This window comes from Dermacentor variabilis, chromosome 3 (genome assembly GCF_050947875.1).
Source record: "Dermacentor variabilis isolate Ectoservices chromosome 3, ASM5094787v1, whole genome shotgun sequence".
Classification (NCBI taxonomy): domain Eukaryota; kingdom Metazoa; phylum Arthropoda; class Arachnida; order Ixodida; family Ixodidae; genus Dermacentor; species Dermacentor variabilis.
The window spans coordinates 219,999,701-220,019,917 of NC_134570.1; the positions used below are offsets into that span (position 1 = coordinate 219,999,701).

At 48.6% G+C, this 20,217-nt stretch overlaps 1 protein-coding gene across 1 annotated transcript in view; it reads left to right on the plus strand.

Moving 5' to 3' along the window:
* The window catches only part of SerT (Serotonin transporter), a 698,017-nt gene that overhangs the window by 427,599 nt on the left and 250,201 nt on the right, over nt 1-20,217 (plus strand). The window contains exon 8 of the mRNA XM_075686868.1: nt 5,433-5,545. Within this exon, the coding sequence (XP_075542983.1) occupies nt 5,433-5,545 (113 nt within the window). The remainder of the gene's footprint in view (nt 1-5,432; nt 5,546-20,217) is intronic.

The following is a 20,217-nucleotide window of genomic DNA, read 5'->3' on the forward strand; positions in this document are numbered from 1 at the left end:
CGCAAGTTTTCGGGCGTCACAGACCACCACGCCCTTTTCTGGCTGTCTTCCCTCCGGGACCCCGAAGGACGGCTTGGTCGCTGGGATTTGGGCTCCAGGAATTTTCATTTGTTGTCATCTAGAAGTCTGGACATCTGCACAAGGACGCTGACTGCCTCTCAGGTCACTTCGTCGATCCTCCCGGTCCAGCTGCGCATGATCCGATAACCTGCGTGATGCCTTTGACTGACGTAACCGACATGCGTGCTGAACAACGCGACGCATTCTTACAGTCCATGATCGCCGGAGTGCAATATGGCAGCATGGACGGCACGTGCCGCATGTTCGCGCTGCATAACGGCATCCTCTACAGCCGCAATATCAACCCTCACGGCCCTGACTTGCTCCTTGTCCTTCCTTGTCATCTGCGATCAGTCGTTCTCGAACACCTTCACGACGCACCGACGGTGGGACACCTTGGCGTTTTGTGTGTCTACGACCGCGTACGACGCCGGTTCTTCTGGTCGGGTCTTTACCGCTCTGTGCGCCGTTACATCGCAACTTGGGAAGTGTGCCAGCGCCGGAAGAAACGTCCGCTGCGACCTGTTGGACGACTTCATCCAACTGAAGTTCCCCTTGAACCTTTCTTTCGCGTAGGCCTTGACCTGCTTGGCCCTTTTCTCACGACGACTAGAGGGAATTAGTGGATCGCTGTCACTACTGGTTACGTGACGCGCTACGCGATAACAAAGGCGTTGCCGGCTAGTTGGGCACCTGACGTCGCCGATTTTCTCCTCCACGACTTCATTCTCCATCACGGTGCACCTAGACAATTACTTGCAGACAGCGGCCGCTCGTTCTTGTCTCGAGTTATGGACGGCCTCCTCCGTTATTGTGCCACTGAGCACAAGCTTTCCACCGCCTAACACCCGCAAACGAACGGTCTTAGGGAACGTCTCAACCGAATACTCACAGAGATGCTGTCGGGTTACGTTCCCCAGAATCACTGCGACTGGGACGCCACGCTGGCCTACTTGACATTCGCGTATAACTCGTCCCGACATGACACCGCTGGATATTTACCCTTTTACCTTTTGTATGGTCGCGACCCCACTTAGTCCTTTGACACCATCCTACCTTCTGTGCCACGCGTTCCCACTGAGTACGCTCGTGAAGTCATCGATCGCGCTCACATGGCGCGTCAAGTCGCCCGATCTCGTTTATTAGCCTCGTAGCATCTGCAAAAAGAGCGTTACGACCGGTGCCAACTGGATGTTCAGTTCGCCCCAGCTGCTTGGGTGCTGCTTTGGTCACCATGTCTGTCAGGTTGGCCTCTCCCAGAAGTTTCTCTCTCGCTACACGGGGCCTTGTCAAGTCGTACGTCAAGTTAACTGCGTCGATTACGAGATCACTCCGTTATAGTTTCATCCATCCTCAAGTCCGCCGCCAGTTGATGTCGAGCACATTTCGCGGCTGAAGGCATACTTCACTCGCAGTTCTTAACCTACCGTACGCCGAGGCGGTGCTTTATTTATATATTTATATTATTTACATTTATAATTTATTTATATAATATATAATATCATAGACGGCGGTTATATTTTATACAATACAGGGGAGTAAGCTAATGGGCCTATAATTTTTTTCTTCTTTAACGTCTCCCTTTTTGTGGATTAATATAATGTTTGCATTCTTCCAGTTTTCTGGCACCCTTGCAGTGGATCGTATAAACAGCCGCCAGTTTTCGAAGCATTACGCCCCCTCCATCTTTGATTCAATGCACTGTTATTCCATCTTCTCCTGCCGTCGATCTTGCACGTTTCATGTCTTGCAAAGCCCTTCTGACCTCATCGCTAGTTACAGAAGGTGTTTCTGTTCATTAGTGTTTCTAATGGAGGTATCCTGACTCCCCTGGGTATGGTATAGGTCAGTATGGAATTCTTCCGCTTCCTTTACTATATTTTCGAGATCGCTGTTCATATTACACTGCTTATCATTCAGTGCATACATTTTGGTTTGTCTTTCCCAAGTTTCTTTCTCACCGCTCTCAGGCTGCGTCCATTTTTTACGGCTTCTTCAATCTTTCTCACGTTATAGCTTCGCATATCACTTATTTTCATCTTTTTGGACAGTTTTGACAGTTCTGAGAACTCTGTCTTATCTCTTGAGTTGGACACTTTCATTCTTTGTCGTTTCTTTATTAGGTCCTTTGTTACTTGGGAGACCTTGCCTACTGGTTGCTTTGGTGCCTTGCCTCGCACTTCAATTACTGCCTCTGAAGCCGGCCTATTTACGGTTTCATTCATTAGCTCCATGCCATCATAATCTCTCTGTTATTATGCTGCATATTTATTTTCAAGTACCAGCCTGAATTTGTCTGCTTTTTCCCTTATTGCCTCTAGGTTGACCTGTTTCTTGTCAACGAATTTTGCTCTCTCTCTCTCTTCAAATTGAGGTGAATCCTAGCCCTCACTAACCTATGATCACTGCACTTTACCCTAATTAGCACGTCTACATGCTGCACTATGCTGGGGTCAGCAGAAAGTATGAAATGAATTTTATTTTTTGTTTCACCGTTAGGGCTTTTCCAGGCGCACTGTCTGTTTCCACGCTTCCTGAAAAAGGATGTTCATTATTCAAAGCTTATTCCTTTCTGCGAATTCTACCAACATCCCTCCTCTAGCGGTCCCGCAATTGACGCCGTAGGTGCCAATTGTTTGTTCACCAGCCTGCTTTTTCCCCCATTTTTGCATTGAAGTCGCCCATTACTACGGTATACTGAGTTTGCACTTTTATCATCGCTAATTCAACTTCTTCATAAAACTAATCTACCTCCTCATCATTGTGACTGGAAGTTGCATCGTAGGCTTTTACTACCCTTAATCTCTACTTCTTACTAAATTTGATGACGAATACAGCTACCCTCTCATTAATGCTTTAGAATTCGTCAATGTTGCCCGTTATGCCCTTATTGATTAGGAATCCATCCCCGTATTGCTTCTTATCAGGGAGACCTCTATAGCAGAGTACAAGACCGTTATTGAGCAATGTATAAGCCTCACCTGTTCTTCTAATCTCACTAAGGCCGATGATATCTCAAACAATGTCTGATAGTTCCTCAAAGAGTCCTGCTAAGCTAGCATCATTCCAGAGGGTTCGGGTGGTAAACGTTGCAAGGGTCGGTTTCCAGTGGCGGCCTGTCCGAATCCAGAGATTCTTAGCACCCTATGCTGCGTTACAGGTCCGATCGCCGCCTTGCTCAGGTATTCCGCAGCTGCTCTGGGACTGAGGGCCATTGGGTAATTGAGTTAGCCATTTGGGAGGGGATGGCACAATACTGCACGAGGGAGGCCAATTCCTGATCTGGTGAGGGAGTGTATTGTTCAATCTTTGTGCGCCTTCCTAATTTGGTTGTACCTGGATTAGTATAGCTCCACTCGCTTTAGGAATTTTTTGCCGATGACAGGCGTCACTCCAAGCCTACAGAAGTTGCGCACTGTAGGAGGTGAATTTCAAGCTCACCATCATAAAGAAAAATTCTAGCGGGATTAGAACTTCCGACTATGGCAACCGAACATTCGCCCTAGCTCAGTCAGGTAATCTCGCAGGCGGGGAGGCTACCTTATCACCGACAGGTACAGCCCCGATGGCCCTACATGCCTAAAAACTTCTTTGATTGGTCCGCGACAGATGTGTTTGCTACTTCGCTACTGTTATAGCTACGTTAGTTTTCTTATGATGTGCGTGATACTATAAACTGTCTCATCATATTCTGTTTTCCTTTCGGACGACAATTATTTTTTTTCTGTTCAGAGCCCATACTACTATTCGTGTTTCGAATAATAATAATGTTCACGATGCGCTCGCTTTGGTTGCAGAAGTGGGCATCTCATCAGTTACAATCGGCAGCGAGCTTCGGAAGTTATTACAGCTCATTCCGTAAATGTTACATGCCTAAAAGCTTATTTGATTTGTCCGCGATAGAAGTTTTTTCCTGATCGCGATGAACAACTCAATAGAGAGCGATTTTTAAGCTGTTGCGGCCTCGTAGTTCCGGAGCCGCTCGTGCTGAGGGGTCACGGCGTAGTATTGCTCAAAGGTTCGATCATGGTGGTTCCGCAGTCACCCGTACGCATGTAGCCATGAACGTGGCGATATATACGATACATTTTTGGCGAACTTCAACAATACTTAAATGTAGTGTGGAAAAAAAGAAGACAAGAAGAAATTAAAAACTTACAGCGCTGACCGGGAGTTCACTAGTATCGTGTTCAAGGCGGTACACCAAACAACTTCGGTCTCGGCTGCCTATCCAATGCATCGGAGAAGTCTTTCCGAACAAGACGGACCTGGTACTGATGCGCCGCACAAGGCTGAGACGTCGGGTGTGCGGAGGGGGCATTGACCGAGACTTCGGTTCAAAGGGAAATTTTCAGTGGTGAAACGGGCTGACAAAATATAGTACTGAGCCGCGCGTAATATATGCGACCTTGGAAGCGGCCTTGCTGTATGGTTGGAAAGCGCTTATACAACGCCTCCTTTAAGCTACAGCGTAAGCTTCTGCCTGCGATCAGTTAGACATTGTGTGTGCACTTCGCGCGGGAAACCTACTGACGTACCGTTTGCCGCCGAACTTGCATACTTGTAATTTAGCAGCTGCGAACGCGTGCTCCTGATGGTTTGAGTACAAACAAAAACCCGCGAAGGCTAATATACGTGCGAATGTAGCGAAAACAGATGGGCGCGAACTACGACCTTTTCTGCATGATGAAGATCTGTATTGTCAACTTTGCTACTGTTGCCGCTATGTTATTTTTCTTAGGATGTGCATGAAACCGCAAACTGTCTTAACAATGTCTTTTTTCCTTTCGCACGACAATTATTCTTTTTTTCTCTGCGGTATAGGGCCCATACTACTATTCCTGTTTCGAATAATAATAACGTACACGATGCGCTCGCTTTGATAGCAGAAAGGGGCATCTCACTGGGTGCAATTGGCAGCGAGCTTCGGAAGTTATTGCAGCTCATTCCGCACTACACTTTGCTTATCATGAAGATGTATATAATTTTACGCGTCACCGTTAGCTGAAAAATTAACGATACTACGGGTACTAAGGCTTCGCTTCACATAGATTCCTGCATGGACTCCACGTTTGGAAGATTAGTGTAACGTAATAAAACAACGAACTGTTCCTCGGTGATTGGTAATTTTTTCGTCATCATATTTAGATGTACTTTGTGGGACATGCAGTACTATTCACCACCAAACTTACAGATTATATACCGCTTATAATGTTCTGAAGCATATGACCAGTACGCCTATATGAGTACATCGCAAAGTCTCTAAGTGCCCCGACTTCCATAATCTTTTGCGGTTGCTGCACAGGCTGTACTACCACTTTGCTGTTTCTTGTTTAGGATGTTGATAGTTCTCATTTGTTTCTTTTTTGCAGGTCCCGGGTTGGTGTTCATAGTCTATCCTGAAGCCATCGCTACCATGAAGGGATCAGTCTTCTGGTCCATTCTCTTCTTTCTTATGCTAATCACTTTGGGCCTGGACAGCACGGTGTGTTGGCCTACGTTTTTGTTGCGTTAACTATGCAGTGATGAAAAAATAAACAGGGTCACAAAGTTATATGTGACAGCACCTGCAGAAACGCGTAAACTGCCTATACACTATTCTAGCTATTGTGCCTAACGCTGTGTTGAAAGTTCATGATGACGTAGGATGATGATATAGGTTTTAAACTCGTGTGAAAAAGGAAAACACAGAGAAAGATATTTTAGGACTACTTGCTTTTGGCAATTATGTCCCGGCGTTCGCAACATCGAGACATGCGCAATGCCCGCGCGTAGAAGCAGTACAACACAATTGCGCATCGACGGAGCGTATTTTTAGGCGCAGACAATCACCGAATTATTCCAATCTAGGCCGATAGTTTTTTTTTCAAATAATCATATTCCAAACTCTAGGGTCGGCTTACATTCGAGAATTTCAAAAAAACGCGCCAGTCTTTCATTGAAACTGCTAAATATGGTGCATAGCTAGCGCCATCTAGAAAAGTCAGTATCGCAGCCGCCATTAGCCGTGCCAGTAGCCAACCTTGCACAAGCGAGGTCGCCATTTCGACCTGTGTCGTGTCAACCGTATCCGTGTGCGGCGTGGTGTTATCGCGATGGCACCAAGCAGGAGATGCCACTACAGTGCCGCTTTCAAGCGAAAGGTTGTGATAGCCGCAGAGGCATCGTCGAGCCTTCAAGTCGGCTGGGACTTCGGCGTCGACAAGAAAAACGTACGTCGTTGGAGGGGACAACGACAGCAGCTTTTTGCATGCGCCGCAACGAGGATGGCATTTAGCGGACCAAAGAAAGGCTTTCACCACGAAGTGGAAATAGTTTTGGCCGACTTTGTTCAGTCGCAGAGAGCAGCTGCTCTTGCAGTGACGACAGGAGTGCTCCAAGCGAAAGCTAGGGAACTTTTGAGGGATCGAGGCCTAACGCCAAGGGATTTCAAAGCCAGCCGGGGCTGGCTTCAGAAATTCATGAAGCGCTTCGGCTTCAGCCTCCGATGTCGAACTTCAATCACCCAGAAGCTACCAAGCGATTTCGAAGAAAAGTTGATAGCTTTTCAGCGCTACGCGCTGCGAAAGAGAGAAGCGGCAGGCTACAACCTTGGGCAAATTGGCAACGCCCACCAGACGGCTGTGTATTTTGATATGCCAGTGGCGTACACCGTGAATGAAAAGTGTGCCAAGGAGGTGAAGGTGCGCTCTGCGGGCTACGAGAAGCATCGCGCAACTGGCATGCTGTACTGCACAGGTGATGGACATAAACTCCCTCCTCATATGATATTTAGAAGGAAGACACTGCCTGCTCGAGAAACTTTGCCAAGAAATGTCATCGTGCGGGCAAATGAGAACAAGTGGATGACGGTTGCTATGGTGGAAGAGTGGGTTAAGATTGTGTTAAGAGCCCTCTTGACAAAGAACTCGCTCCTTGTGGTCGACTCTTACCGTGGGCACTTGACCGACAACGTGAAGGCTACGCTCGCCCAAACGAACACAGACCTCGCTGTCATATCGGGCGGCATGACGGGCCAGTTGCAGCCACTTGATGTCTTCATCAACAAAACTTTCAAGGATCGTCTGCGGAAATATTACACGGACTGGTTGACTGACGAAGACCACATGCTAACGGGAACGGGCCGCATCAAACGTGCATTGCTATCGCAGCTGGCAGGCTGGGTAGCTGCAGCGTGGGACGACATCCCAGGTGCTTTGATGGTGCGCGCCTTTAAAAAGTGCAGCATATCTAATGCGCTTAACGGTACTGAAGAGAGTGCACTGTTTGAAGGTGACAGTGACACGGAACACAGCGACGAGTCTAGCAGCGACGACGACGTTGAATGAGCTCTGCACGTTCAAATTAAATAAATGCTGTTTGCGTTTTGTGAACGCTGTCCTCGCTTTTTTTGTTCGGCTTACATTCGAGGTAATATATATTTTTTTGTTGGCTTCGGACTTTAGGGTGTCGGCTTAGAATCAGGGTCGGCCTAGATGCGAGTAAATACGGTAGATTTTCGATGATGAACCAAGACCCACCAAGAACTTGTACCGACAATATACATACGCCCCTCCTCTCTCCCCTGCTGCTGCTTCGCTTTGCGCAACAAGGTAGGCTACAGAAGTAGTAGTAGAACGGAATATAGACCGGTTTAATTTACAGCCGTAAAACTTTGAGCTACCAGGCTAATTCAGAGAAATAAATGCAGTCGTCTAACAAAATGCTAGGCATCTAAATGAGCACTTACGAAAATATAGATGGTAATAAGGGAATGGAGCTAGAGGTCAGCAAAGCTGGCAACGAAGTTCAGAGTAATTGAAAGTGTAAATAAAAATTAGGAGCAATCCAGCAGTAAGTGAGAGAAACAGATGGGAATTGGATACCAATAGTGGTAACAAAAAGACCATGGACATTTACAAGAACAAAAGAACTAAATTAAAAAGGGATATCTTTACGACAACAACAAAGGGCAGGGCCTTGCTATTTGAGGCTCGAGCTATTTGTCTAAGGGCAAAAACACACCGGAACAAATATTCGAAACAAGATGAGGCATGCATCTGCTGCAGTGAAAATGCCGGGACCACTGTGTACATTTTAATTGAATTCGAAAGTATTCCGGCAGTGAGACCCATAGCTATTGTACACCTTCCAGAAGTGGATGGAACCATGCGTAAGTCAGCGGTAATGATAAGCAAAAGACGTTTACAGTAGTGGTGGAAAAAGAAGCAAGCAATATATCGATATGACCGGGTGTGTTACAGGCATAGGTAGCGGTACAAGGTAGGCAGAGAGGTTTTATGGTTCAGCAAGAACACTAGGAAAATGTATACAAAGATGCTAGAACGAAAAGCATGCATTGCACACCTGATAAACTCAAGCAGGCTAGGGGACTATTTCTCACCGCCCCGTTTCGATGGGTATGATAATAAATCATCATAATAATAAATATGGCAGTAACGTTCCTGCAAATTGCAATAAAATATGCTGTATTTCAGCTACTGTCATGTAAACAAGGAGCAAGGAGCAGAATAGCATTTTGAATGAAGCTGGTTCATGATAAATAGCGAAAACAAAGAACGGCGGTCAAAGATAGCAACGGTAAAGGATTATACATTATGCGCCGTATGCTGGCCCTTGCTATGAATTAAAATGACTGTATTATAATGTACGCCTAGGTTTTATTGTCAGAGTAATTATATCACCACTCCAGGTGCATTTCTGCCGTCGACGGCAGCGTCGCCGTGAGGTGCTGTAGAAAGTGCAAGGGTGATATTATCGTCGCCACGCGGCGTACGCTGTATGTGTGAGTAAAAGCACGCGAGAGTGAATCGGCGAACTCTGCTCTCGTGCACTAGGAAGGCAGGGCGGATGCACGCCTTCTCCTGTCACGTGCGAGGAAGGAGGGGGCGCGTTGTTCTCCCGCGGTGAGTTCCAATCAGTCGGCCGAAGTGAACGGACATCGGCAACTCCGCAACCACCGAGAAGACTACGCGACCTTCAACGACAGCCCGTGACCGCCCTTGCCCAGGCCGCTTTCGCTGGGAGTCATATGGGAAGCGGCTTTCTCGCCGTTTCCCACCTACCGCCTTTTCTTCCCGGGACTTTGTTGCCGCTCCCCGCGCCTCTACAGCTCTGAAGCACTTCCAAGGCGGCTGCCCCTGCCGGGGCCATAGCTGCCTTGGCGTGTTTCCTACACCACGAACCAAGAGCGCCAAGCGACCAGCTCTTCCAAGGCCCATGTTCTAAACCGGCGTGCAAAGGCCTTCGGCCAATTCACCGGTCCGTTTCGATGGAGCGTTTATCTACCGCAACGTCATTTTCCAACGAGCAGGAGACGCACTCGGTGATAGAGAACGCCGGCGCGCGTTCCTCAACAACAACGAAGACACCCGAGGTGGATACCGCGGGAGTGGCCGCCGATCCCATCGTCGTCAATTTTCCCTCCCAACGGCGAGAGGCGGACACTCCGACCGGGGAAATGATGGAGGAAGATGCTGCCCCGAACATTTACGACGACAAAACTGACGACGACACAGGTAGCTGTTGGAAGACAGTCATACATAAGCGACGCATCCGTCAAACGCGCGCTAAGACGCAACCCTCCGAGAACATCTTGGGCATTCCGGACGCTTCCCAGCCTACCGTACGCAGGCGCATTCGGAATCACAACCTGCCTCAACTTCCTTTGTACGATGAAAAGATAATTCTGCGGCCTCACGGAGGACTTTGTCTCGATAAGTGGACGCGCCCAGAACTCGCCAGTGCTCTATGGAGTGCAGCCGGCTTGACCACCGATGATCGTCAGGACATCATATTCCGACTGCGACCTCAGCAGAACTTCGCAATCATCAGCACACCCCAGCACACGTAGCCGACGCATTGTAGACGGTGAGGGAGCTGAACCTTGGTCAGCGGGTCTCTCCCATCACGACATATTTTGCGGTCCCAGACAACTCATGCAAGGGAATTGTTCCTGGCCTTTTGCCCGGTACACCGTCTTCCAAGCTAGCGGATGAGCTTGTGGCTCCTGGAACTCAAATACGTCAACACAAATGATGGGTCAAACCAACGTTGCGTTGGTAACATTTGAAGGACTTAAAGTGCCTCGCTACGTGCGTTTCTATTGTGCAGAACTCCGCTGCTAGCCCCATCAACCCCGCCAACTGGTTTGCAAGATATGTCACAAGCTCGGCCATTGGGCTGATTACTGTCCTACGCCGCACGTGGTCATTTGCGGGACGTGCGGGACTGACAACCCCACCCCGTCACATCCGTGTACCCCACACTGCAGATCCTGTGCAGTGTGGGGTACACGGTGTGGGTGACGGGACCCACCCTACAGCGGATCCAAACTGCCCGCGGCGGGCTAGGCAGACACTGAACAAAGCTTGGGTTCGAAAAGCTCTCGAGAAAGAGCAGCGTGAACTCCAACCCTCCTGCGACCCGACTACTACCACAGATACGGCGGAGACCCGAACGTCGCCCGCCCCAACTAAGGAGACCAGAAAAGTCCGGGCGGAGACCCGTTCGAGATCCCGTCGCAAGTTCAAGCCTCGGTCCCGATCCCGCGAGGCATCGGTGCGACTCCCAGGGAAGCGCTCTCTTTCCCCATCTTCCCAACAACCCTACAAGAAGGCCCTGCAGACCAACGCCCCAGCCAAGGTGACCCTGGTCCCTTCAGGGTTGCAGCGGACCTCGGAGAAGAAAACAGCAATGGAGGCGCCTCGGGATGTAGGTTGGCCGGAGGGTCCCCCACAGCTCGCTCCGCCCCGTAAATCTCTCCCTACCTCTTCCCCTATTACCAATTCGCTACCAAATCCCGATCCTCTAATAGAAATAGCCCGCCTACGTCGTGACATGGAGGCGCGCTGTGAGCGCTTGCCAAAACAAATGTACGCGCTGGTGGCAGACATGAGCACTAGTATGCAGGCGGCTTTGGACAGGATAGAAAGCCAAATGGAGGTCCTTAAATAGGGATTACGGAGCAAGTAAAATCATATATAGAGTGCACTTTCGCACGCATGCAAGTTCCTGAGCTTAGCGGTAACAACGAAAGCGCGCTTTCCGACCAAGGCTCTCGGCCGCAACCTTCAAATGTGGGCACCCGGCGCCCGCATCCCTATGCACGACCGCCTGCTTCCTCTCGCGATGATGATGGCGCCGCGTAACGCGGAGCAACTAGTGGTGTGGCAGTGGAATTGTAGGGGATTCCGCAGAAAACGAGGTTCCCTACAGCAGTATATCGCCACATCCACGAGCCCTCCCGATGTCATCCTCTTACAGGAAGTCAATTGCACCCCTTCTTTATCCGGCTACAGCACGCTCGCGAGTGTCTCTCCTCTTGTGAGAGCGTTGGTTTCGAAACATGTTACATGTCGCATGCATACCACTAACACTGACATTCCTCACCAAATATTGGAAATAATTACGCAAGGTAAACGCAGCGAGAGTCTGTTTATACTCAATGCATACAGTTCCCCCCGTTCGCGAACGCACTGTTTTCAGCCCCTACTAACAGAATTCGGTAGGTTTGGACGGGTTTGTTCGGTGGCCGGCAACTTTAACGCTCCGCATACTGCACGGGGTTACGTTAAATTGCAGGCTAAAGGGACCCGCTTATGGAATGCCATCTGTAACATGAGATACACACTGCTCACCGACCCAGAGCACCCCACTCGGATGGGCAACAGCGTGTCTCGTGACACCTGCCCTGACCTTACCTTCGTACGCAACACTGGCCCAGTCGTCGCGCACGGGCCTTTAGAGGAGCACCTTGGTAGTGACCACTACGTCGTAGCGACCACCTTGTCATTACGGGGTGCGCGCAGGCCCGAGCGATATGTGCGTATAACGGATTGGGCGACATTCAGGGTAAGTCGCCAGGACCCACCTGAGCGCCAAGGGTACGAACGCTGTCTTGACTCTCTCGCACAAGATCTAGAGGCCACCACGAGCACAATGCGCACCACAACCGAGACACCAGACATAGACCCGCATTTACTTTATCTTTGGAACGCCCGCAGAGGGTTGACACGACGATGGAAACGACAACGCCTCAACCGCAAACTTAGGAAACGTATAGATCAAATTACACGGCAATCTCAGGAGTATGCAGAGGTCCTTAAGAGGAATAACTGGCGAGGATTTTGCGATCGCCTCTCAGGCACATTGAGCACAGCAAAAACGTGGCCGATTCTTCGCTCACTCACATATCCCACCACAAGAAAGGGAAAAACATTTCAACAGCTGCACATCCTAATGCACGAGTACCGGGACGATGTCTCAACACTCCTCAGAGAGCTAGAGAAGCATTTCACACCCAAAGGCTTGCCGCCGCAGTACCCTGACTATCCTTATGTAGGCGAGGCGAACGAATTGCTCGATGCAGACATCACATCTGACGAGGTGCGGGTGGTCCTACAAGACCTGCGCCGCAACACGGCACCGGGAGCCGACCACATCCGATTCGCCACCCTTCGTAACCTCAGTGACGCGGATATTAACCAGCTCACCCATATCTTCAATGATTGCTGGCGCAAGGGCATGCTTCCACAAGCATGGCGACACGCCGACATCACACTGATCCCCAAACCGGGCAAGCCTGTTAAGGTTGAAAACTTACGACCCATCTCCCTAACATCCTGCGTTGGTAAGCTCATGGAGCATGTACTCTTGCGGCGTCTGCAGCCCTTCCTCGAAGAAAAATCATTCTTTTCTAAGTCTCGATTCGGATGTCGGACTCATCTGTGCTTGTACAATTGTGCTTGTACAATTGCGGGAGGTAGTCATAGGACCTCCGTCGTCCGCCCAAACGAGAGCACTCATCGCCTTAGACCTAAAAGGGGCATTCGATAATTTTGAACATGACCTCATCCTTCGCAACGTTGCACATTCACACTGTGGAATTCGTATGTACAACTATATCCGCGCATTTCTTCGAGATCGCACAGCCACCGTTGGAATGGGACCGCATCGGTCCGGTACGATTCGACTTGTAGGACGTGGGACACCCCAGGGCTCAGTTCTTTCCCGTACTCTATTCAATATCGCGCTCGCAGGGCACCCCCGGCTACTCGACCAGATCCCTGATGTCGCCCACACTATATATGCGAATGACATTACTATCTGGTTGACACGGGGTACTGACGGAGCCATCCAAGACCAACTGCAGCAAGCAGTCGACACAGTTTCCGAGTACGCGAGAAAATGCGGCTTAAGATGTGCTCCGGAAAAGTCGGAGCTCATAATCATTCGCCCCCGAAGCCGTTCCTCTACTCCCCCTATCACACGTGGATGGCACACCGATACCACAGGTTAATCGTGCTCGTATCCTCGGCCTACACGTCCAAGCGGATGACAGGTCAAACTACGCTGTTTGTCTTCTATCCAGACAGATCGAGCAAATTCTGGCCATGATCCGGAGGGTCTCCAACAGGCGCTCGGGCCTTCGAGAAGAGGACTTGCTGCGTTTGGTGGACGCGTGCGTGATCAGCCGCCTTACATGCCATCTCCCATTTCAGCGGTTTACCCAAGCGCAACAACTTCGCATAGACGCAATGATTCGCAAAGCGACGAAGCTGGCCCATGGCCTCCCGAACTACCACACACCGTCTCCTTAACTTAGGGACACATAGCACACTAGGCGAGCTGCTAGAGGCACATTGCGTCAGCCATCGCCAGCGCCTCCTACTCACTCCTACTGGCCGCCATCTTCTCACACTGCTAGGATACTCTGTCCCACCCCTTGAGTCTGAAACCCGTCCAACGATCTTGTCGTCAGCGATACGCCAAGCACTAAGTATTCATCCGTTGCCACGTAATATGCACCCCGAGCATGACAAAGGGCGGCGCAAAGCCCGTGTACGATACATTGGCCGCATGCTTGCAAACATCCCGGAAACACATACTTTATACACGGACACATCAAGCACTCAAGAGGGCTATACCTCGGTAGTTTTGGATGGCACCAAATCCCTGAGAGACTCTGCTGCACTGCGCGCAACAAATGCCGCTTACGGAGAAATTCTCGGTGTTGCTCTTGCAATTCAATACGCCATCCGTATTCCTGAGGAAGTGTATATATTGACGGACTCGCAAGAGGCATGCCGGGCGTTCCTATCAGGACATGGCATCCCGAGAGCGGCGCCCCAAATTCTCAAACTGATCCCGCAAAATACACCAGCCACACCTCCCCGCATCCACTTACTCTGGACCCATGGTCATACCTCGCTGCCGGGTAACGAACGCGCACATACGGTTGCCCGAGAAATTTCCCTCCGGGTGACTCGGCGTGAGGCGACTAGTTTAGAGTGGGGGGATCCCTTGCTCCGCTACAAAGGCATACTCCGTCATTATACAGGCATTCGTCGCACCCACGCCGCACCACCGCTGTCCTTCTCGCGGGAGGAAGCAGTGGCATTACGCCAGTTACAAACCGCAACTTTTCCAAATCTTGTCTCTCTCAATAAATTCTACCCACACTGTTATCCAGATCGTTGCCCTGGCTGTGGTAGCTCGCCCACAATCTTCCACGTCACGATTGAGTGCACTGCAAACCTCTTTCCTCCCTTGCCAACTCTCCTTCACCCCCTACGCAACAAAGAGCTGTGCGACGATGCCCTCCGCGACGGACCTCCTGAGGTCCCCCGAGCTGTGATACAACGGGCTCGAAACATCGCCGGGATCATCTTAGGGACCCTGGACTAAGGGCTCCTCCCACACTGCTCTCGCCATTCAAATATTATTAATAAAGATGTTTTACTCTCTCTCTCTCTCCAGCGGTCGCTGCTTACGGCACGGCCATGCAGGCGCCGTATCTTCAAAGCTATCTAGGACAAGGTCAAAGTGCGCGCCAGTGCGGGCCTCATCTCCGAAGCAATCTTCAATATTTGAAGAGTGCGCGTAGTCCCGGTAACTTCATATGCACTGTGCTTTAGACGTTTCGTTCGCGTTGAAGCGAGAGATGCAGAAAGGTAAATTCGCTCGCAGCCGCTGCCGCGGTTCCTCACTCCAGCGTTTTTACAGCGAGTTTCCTCGGTCAACGAGCGAGATGTGTTCATGATTAGCTATGCGCGCGTGACTTCGTGCTTGTTAATTCAGTTAGTAAGCGAAAGTTTTCTACAACTTTATACTGCCGATGAAGCTGCTTTCGTTAATTCGTGTAGCCATGTACTAATTTTGTGTCGCAAACAATGTTTCGCCGTTCGGGCGAAACTGTGACTTTCTTTTTCTTTTTAAGAACAGATGCAACATAACAGGCTTGTTAATTTTTGCGGACATATGCTGAATCAAGAAATCAAGTGGAGTGTATTAAAGGACCTGATTATACAAGAACAGTTTGCGCTAAAATTGTAATTAAGGACTATACTAAAGGATGCCTTAGTTGAAAGCTGCCAAAATTCACAAGATAGCTCATATTTCAGATGAATCCTGCCCATTTATGTGGCATTGAACGAAAATGCGCTGTCGTTTTTGTACGAATTATGACAATGGCGGATATTCTGTAAAATTTGAAGTGACAAAATACTATTACACAGGAAAGCAGCTGTATCATTTCTTCTCTTGAACCGCCGCCAATCACTTCTCACCGTCCTGTCACATTTGACTATTCCTACAAGTCTCTTTTCCACCTTTCGCGCTGAAAGTCAAGGCAATTCCCGAGTTGCTCGCGCTGCTACGGCAGTCATTTGCACCACGTTAATTTCCTGCCAGCGGAAGTTGATCTTGGGAGAAAGTGTACGCGCGGTATAATTTTTGAATGTTCAGCCATATTCGTGGCTTCTATTGACGTAGTACTCTGCGGACGCCATCATCACTAAGATATCTGGGCACTGTGCTGGTCTGTGTGATTGCCAGAGCAAAAGCTAAAAACGAATCCACAGAAACGCAAAAATTCAAATTCAGATTTACTACATACCACAAATCCATTATATCCTCTTGAACTGGCTCGTGTGCATATATTGCCAGTAATTACAGCTCGCATACATTTGTTACTAGAGACCACTTCGTTGTTGATATTGTCTTAGAGTTATGAATTGGAAGGCTCTATAATGTAATGTATGCAAGTAGGTGCACCACGCGTAGCATAACACAACACAAAGGAAGAAATTGAAAGGGACCACACCGCTATTTAAATATTACAATAGGACTGATTTCTCAATAGTGCAATGCTTTGACGTCTTAGTGATGGTGTAGAAACAGAAATATAGACAAAAATTGGATATAAGAATCTAGCTACCGTATGTTGGAGTGCCCCTCCACTCAACTCGGAGCCTTGGCTCAAAGACGGACGGATGAATGGATGCTATGAGTGTCCCTTTCGAAACGGAGCGGTGCGTAGTGCTACCAAGCTCTTTTTCCTAATTTTGCCTTATTCTATCTATCTCATTTCCTGCATACAAAAAATTCCCTGTATCAATCATTATGAACCATTATAGGGAGAGACAGAGAGAACGAACTTTATTGAGTGATAAAAAGAATATTCTGATGGCGGAGCCTTAGTCGAGAGCTGCACTCTCCCGTCTAATCTGGTCGATGAGCGATTGCTGGCTCGCCAGGTCAGAGCTGGACTTTATATGGAGCTTTCTTTTTATACATCCTGCTTGTGGTCAACCTACTTTTCTGCTACCAAAGTTCCAGTCGTCTCTGTTGTGGGCATGTTTACTTTACCCCTGCTATCCCTGGTCTCAAGAACTTCAATGAGCACATCGGATCTTAAACTGCAGCCGGGTACATATCGTCACCTTCTAATATAACGTGTTTCATCGTTTTCCTAGCTTTACCACAGGACGCACATGCACGCTCGGTGTAACTTGCGTTATAACTACGCATTCTAAGGTATCATGACCTCACTTCAAAGAGTAAAGAGCTTCCCTTTCAATTGTCATATATTGTTTGTTTCGGGATATCGTTTTTCCTTCTTCGATAGTTACTCGCAGCATTTTCCTTTTCCACTGCCTGTTTCCGTTATTTTTTTCCAAGAAAGTGTACCAGCCAGCACACAAATCGCTTAACAAGCGACAAGAAGTAGCTTGGAGACGACTTCAGAAAAACACCTACCCCAACCCGGTAGCCTATCACCACTACTACCCGGACCAATACCCAAATACATGTAACCATTGTAAGAAAAAGGCGGATCTGTTCCATATTATGTGGTCGTGCCCAGCAGAAAATCACACAAATCACGAAATAATACTGAGCAGTGGGAGGCCGCGTTGCTCAGCTCCGACCCTGACCTGCAGGCCAAGGTCGTCAAGAGAGCTGAAGCCGCCCGAACCCAGGGCCTCGTGGCTTCCTAACAACAAGGTCATCCGTCAATACCTTGTTTTCAAATAGTCGATTGACTCACTCACTCACTCTTTCCAAGAAAGCACACAGTCGCACCATCGTCGTCATCAACCAATTTTATGTCCACTGCCGGACCAAGGTCTATGCCTGTCATCTCCAATTACCCCTGTCCTGCACCAACCAATTCGAACTAGCGCCTGCGAATTTTTTAATGTCATCAGCCCATCTAGTCTTCTGCCGTCCTCGACTGCGCTTCCCTTCTCTTGACACCCATTCAGTTACCCTAAGGTCCACCGGTCTTCTAGCCTACGCGTTACATTATCAGCCCAGCTCCATATCTTTCTGTTATTGTCCATTAGAATATCGGCTATGCCCGTTTGCTCACTGGTGCACACCACTATCTTCCTGTCTCTTAACATTATGCCTAACATTCTTCGTTCCATTGCTCTTGGCGCGGTCCTTAACTTCTTTTCTAGCTTCTTCGTGAATTTCAAGTTTCGACTCCTGATGTGAGCATCAGTAGAATGCATTGATTGCACACCTTTCTTTTCAATGATAATGGTAAGCTTCTAGTCAGGATCTGACAATGCCTGCCAAATGCACCCCAACCAGATTTTCAGTCTGGAAATTTTCTAATGATCAGGGTCCCCTTTGAGTAATTGACCTAGGTAAACGCACTCATTCACAGACTCTAGAGGTTGACTGGGTTGGGTTGTCTTGTTGTCTTGTTGGGTTGTCCGGCTATTCATGATTATCTTTGTCTTCGGCATATTAATCTTCAACCCCACTCTCTCTGTTAAGGTCCTCAATAATTTGTTGTAACTGGTCCCTATTGTTTACGAACAGGACAATGTCATCTGTAAATTGAAGGTTGCTCAGATATTCGCCGTTGATCCTGCACCATCTCTTGACAAATAGTCGCTGTTCTTTAAGGTCATCCAAGGCTGTTATTCACATGCGGAGCTTCTTTATCAATCCAAGGAAAGCGCTGCGTTCATCTTGGTGGAGCGGAGGAAAAGCATCACCGCTATCACCAGAATGCACTGAAAGCTTCCTCAGCAAGTGCAACTGTCCTAAGGTCATAATCGTTCGAGAAAACTGTGAAGCGCTAGAAAAGTTGGTGAATGTTTAAAGATAGTATGATTACGAACATTAAAACATGCTCAAAGTGTAGAAGTATATTGATAAGAAAAAAATACAAAAATTCACCTCCTCTTTAAGCACGGGAGGAAGGTTTCCAAATTCTCAGTCATTAGGCAACTTGGAGAGGCTTAAAAATCTTTGCCCTTGGCGCACCAATACGGCAGTCATGTATGCACTCAGAGCCTTCAGAAGTCGCCGCAGCCACCTATGGTAATCGCGACGCAGCAGAGCCAATCACAGTGCACCGTCTTCGATGTCCTGGCGAATCGCCACAGAGAAAAAGCAGCCTTGCGTTTCTCAGCACTTACGTTAACGAAATGATTCGATGCTCTAATACTTGTTGCGGAGCAAAACAATCAAACCATATAGGTAGCTTACCAAAAACACCACAGGGGCTGCTCTTTCATCAAATAGTAAACGTGTTTTTCTACATGAGTCAGATCTCAGGCGACCGTCCGCTATTAAAAACTCAAGAGTGGTATATGGGCACAGTAGGAGAAAGCGCAGTTATAGCCTTTAGGGGGGTTGATATCTAAGCCCATTGGTCCATATCGACCAATCAAAAGGGCACGAACCCTGTGAAACTACTTGTTATTTCAAGAGACCAAGTACCGGTATGGCGTAGGATAACAGAGCCATTCCACATCAGGAGAGGGGGTTTGTTTTATACCCGACAATGAATCTGTCAATCAAGGAAGAAGCCTAATTATGCACCATGCGTAAAACGAAAATGTAAATGATGCGGCTGTTTACGTACTCCTGTATCCTTGCATCCGTGATATAAACAGGGCAGTCTGGCTGCAGTATGATGGCTTTTAGCAGCGCGTTCTTCCCTGACTTCTGCAGCATAATCATGATTAAAGGACGCCCGCATTACCACGACATAATGAGAGAGTCGGGATGGCCTCAATCGAACTATGCACGCAAGATAATTACGATCGCATGACGACAATAGGTTGACCTTTCTCAAGTGATGGAGGTGGTTAAACGACAGCGCGTCAACAACGCCGTGACTGACATTAGAATGACGATGATGGGGCAACCACGACAGCGTAGTGGTGTCGGTATGACAACGAATACGTGAAGATGAATCTACGACGACATCGCGTGGGCAATGTTGGCGTCACGATGATGGCACGACGAGGGTCGCATGCCGAAGTCAGAGTAGCAGCTATGGAACGGCCACAACCGTAGCACAATGGCGTTGTGACATGTGCGTGGCGACTGTTAGACAGCGACGGCAGTACGACAGCCTTATGGCAAAAGTGCGATGACGGCGATGCAAGGACTGCAACATCATCCCGACAATAAGCAGGCAGCTTTCGTTGTGGCCTATGTTATTATACAACTTATTAGATAGCTACCTTGTTGCCCTAGCTGTTACGCAACTTAGGGCACTGCGTCGACGTAAAAGGCGTGATGACGATGCCATTACGATATTCAAAGGACGAAGGAATGACGACATTTCAATGACCACGACGGCATCCTGACTATGAGATGAACGATAATGTTATAACAACGACGGTGTGATGACAATGCCGTGATGATGATAGCAGGACCAGTGCCAGATGATGGAATGAAAACATGAACGACAACGATGGAATGAAAATGACGACATCATGACGGCGGTGTGGCCAATGCATGACAACTCACTGGCAGTGATGACATGACGATGATGACATGAGTCAGATAACGAAGCTGGAGAGACGACGATAGAATAACTACAACGGCTGACGATAACGATAT